We start from the raw sequence: 3,422 nt of genomic DNA, 5'->3' as shown, positions 1-3,422 counted from the left end.
GTAAAGGTTGGAATCCTCGTTCTGCAGTTTATTACAGTTGTATTAGATGGTACAGTCCAGAAGATGGCAGTATGAGCACAAGTAAATCTTGTAAAGGGGCAAACTCGTGGAAAAACTTACAACCAAAGGTTAGATGCGTTCTGCTGGGATTATATATGGGATAAAAACGCGCACGTGGGCAACAATAGAACATTTTATCTTATATTTTTTATGATAATAACTCAACTTCAACGAGAAAAAGAATAAACTTTGCTGAATTTTATATCAAGACACTAAAGTTACAGGTCAGGGATGTGATGGGAAGCAACAAAAGTGAGTTGTGAGCAAAATAAAAAAATTTAAAAAACAACGAAAAAACTAACTAAGAGAAAATCTGTCGGACTTGATGAATGAAGACGTTTCTTCCTGCAATAGAATTTGATCAAACTGAGATGTGAAATGTATTTGTTGGAACAGGCTCAAATCAAAGAAAAGTATTTGTAGTAGGGTTTTATTTTTTTATATGTATGTTTTTTTATACATCTGTACAGTCCAAGAAAGAAAGGGAGCGCACGCTGTCTTGTTTGTCATCGTTTAGACGCTATTAATTAAAACGTTAAGCTGATTGGGTAGAAAGTTAAAGGGGGAGAGGGGGTCTCCATCCCAATAGGCGAATCCTTTTTAATAACCCGCCTCGAGATAATGATGTAAAAAGACGGGAGCGTCTTGTGCGTAACGAGGATCGTCCTGGAGATCCGGTGAAGGTGAATCAGACACTGAAAGAAAGAGAGAGAGAGGGAGAGAGAGAGAGGGAGAGAGGAGGGAGAGAGCGGCACTTATTACAACACGAGTCTCCTCCTCGCCTCTACACCTCAGCTGACAAGTGGAGCAAGCTCGCAACTTCACCGCCGTCTGTCACACAACTGAACAGAGGAAGAAACTTACAGAGCGCCGCCAAAGAGTTCCCAGAAGCGACCGTAGTCTGCAACCACGCGGACCCCGCCGGGCTATGGACAGGAGGATGAACTTGAACAGCAGCGCTGGGGACATTTTTCACAAAACTCTGAGCGCTGTGTCCACGAAAAAGATGGACCCGTTCAGATCGGCCGGCATCGAACTGCCGGCCAGAGAACGCCAGTCGCCGATCAGCTGCTTTGACCAGCCCGACCCCGACCAGATCCAGCCGGGAGGACTGGCGGGGGGTCGAGGGGGGCCGCTGGGTCTGCCGACCGGATCTTTGTGTGTGAAGTACGGGGAGGGCGCCAGCAGGACCTCGGCGGCGGAGAGCAGCGGCGGAGAGCAGAGCCCCGACGATGACAGTGACGACAGGTGTGACATGGTCCTCCTGACCGACGGGCGGACGGTGAGCGCGGGGAAAGGTGAAGGAGGTAAGAAAACCAAAGAGCAGAAATTACTGAGGCTAAACATCAATGCCAGAGAAAGACGACGGATGCACGACCTGAACGACGCGCTGGACGAGCTCAGGGCGGTCATCCCTTACGCGCACAGCCCGTCCGTGCGGAAACTCTCCAAAATCGCCACTTTGCTGCTCGCCAAAAACTTCATCCTCATGCAGGCGCAGGCTCTGGAGGAGATGAGGAGGCTAGTGGCGTATCTCAACCAGGGCCAGGCCATCTCTGCAGCCTCGATACCCGCCACCACGGCCCTGGCGGCCCCCGGCCTGGGCGCCTACGAGCAGCCGCCCGGTTACCCCTTCCCCACCGGAGTGGCCGCGTCCTCCTGCCCCGATAAGTGCGCCCTGTTCAACAACGGCAGCTCCAGCCTCTGCAAACAGTGCACTGACAAGCCTTAACTCCGCCTGGCAGAGACTCCGAGAAGCACACGAGAGAACATTTTTAAAGGACACTTTTGGGAAGGAAAAAAAGAAAGAAAGAAAGAAAAGAAAACAAGAAAAAAAAAATCTGCGAAGCTACTGTTGTTGAAGCCAGTTGGGTAGAGACAAAAAAAAAAAAGTAAAGCCGACGAATACTTTTATAATATTTACAAAATGCATTACAACGCGCTTTTCTTTTTGTTGAAACAATACTTGATTGTGTATATAAATCATACTTTAAGTGCTGGTGTGAATGGCAATGACGACCAAACAGACGTACAGTAGGCCTGTGAGAGTGGCTGCAAGTGTTTGAGTGAATTGTTGATGACTTTCTCTGTGATGGACCCTTTTGGAGATTTTTGGGTGACCTGACAACCCGCGAAGTTTTCACTTGAACAGATGGACACCTGCACGGAGCATTAGTCCAGCTCCACTTTCTGCTGCTTTCTTCTTCATCTGTGTTTCTTTCTTTTCTTTTCACTCACCGCAGAGTTTTTTTGGTTTTTAATTAATTATTATTATAACTGGTTGAAGGCCCGTTTTCATGAACTTTTCTATTGAGCACGTGGAATGTCACGAAGAAGGAAAGCTGAACTAAATAGATGCCAACTTCTGTGGTTTATTCAGTCTGATTATGTCCTGATCCAGACACTTGTTAATAGTTGCGCACGCCTATCACAATTCATTTTGGGGGCACTGTGATATAATAAAACTCCAGAAAAGCTTAGAAAGCCTGAATCCAACTTTATCAGGTCTCTCGATGTGTCTTTTGTAATTTGGTAATTTGGATATTTATGATGGATACTTTTTGCTTGCATTGCACATTGTCGTCCTTTTTCTCAGTTGCTGTATTTTCTACGTTTTCTTCTCAGATTTGAGGTCTTCAGATAGATCGCGTTGTCAGGTCAGGCTGTGGATTATTGTAGATACATTAGTTATTATATGAGCAAAGGGGGCCGTTTGTATGTATTTCAGTGTTGAAAAGCTTTATTAAAATATTTTGAACAACAGAAAAACGACTTTCCGTTTTTATTCTATTATTATTGCTATTTATTTGAAGTGTAGCTGAAGTTGTAGGAAAATTTATAAAACTTTTTACTTTGACTTTGAATTATATTTTCTATGAAAATTAGATTTTTTTTATTTATTTTTTTTTACTGGACACACAAGAAACATTTCCACGTGGTTGGTACGAGTTGTAAGGGGTGACAGTGGCCCCTTTTTTTAATGTGTGGAAGCCTGAGTACGAAAAAAAAAAAGACAACCTGCAGTTATTGTCTGCTCCATCAGCACGGTTTGAGCTTTAAGTCTTGAGAGGCCAGATGAGGTGGTCTCACTCAGCCCGAGGGGCAACATTAACATGTTTATGCGCCACGAAAAAGACAGAAAGAAAGAAAAAGAAAGGGGAAAAAAACCCCTCTGTTGACCTTTATTGTGATTATTAACGCGATTTCTATCCTGCATGCAATAATATGATAATTCAAAAACAAGCGTGTGGGAAAACTGTCGACTGTAATACCTGGCTTCTCCTAATGAAACACATCGTTAAGGCAATTACACCTGCAGAATGTGATTAAGAAATGTAATTACGACACCGTTCATCGCTGCA

At 44.4% G+C, this 3,422-nt stretch overlaps 1 protein-coding gene across 1 annotated transcript; it reads left to right on the top strand.

Moving 5' to 3' along the window:
- The first annotated feature begins 770 nt into the window (after positions 1-770).
- On the top strand, positions 771-1,854 carry bhlhe22 (basic helix-loop-helix family, member e22). Its single transcript, XM_030099863.1, has one exon. It carries the CDS (start codon positions 989-991, stop codon positions 1,790-1,792), a length of 804 nt encoding a protein of 267 aa, XP_029955723.1. The 5' UTR covers positions 771-988; the 3' UTR covers positions 1,793-1,854.
- Positions 1,855-3,422: the final 1,568 nt, after the last annotated feature.

This window comes from Salarias fasciatus, chromosome 9 (assembly GCF_902148845.1).
Source record: "Salarias fasciatus chromosome 9, fSalaFa1.1, whole genome shotgun sequence".
NCBI classification, from domain to species: Eukaryota; Metazoa; Chordata; class Actinopteri; order Blenniiformes; family Blenniidae; genus Salarias; species Salarias fasciatus.
Note: the sequence above shows the minus strand (reverse complement) of the source record. Positions and strands in the feature narration are given on the sequence as shown.

Coding starts and splice junctions, on each gene's coding strand:
- bhlhe22 (XM_030099863.1), top strand. CDS start 989: ATGGACAGGAGGATGAACTTGAACAGCAGCGCTGGGGACATTTTTCAC.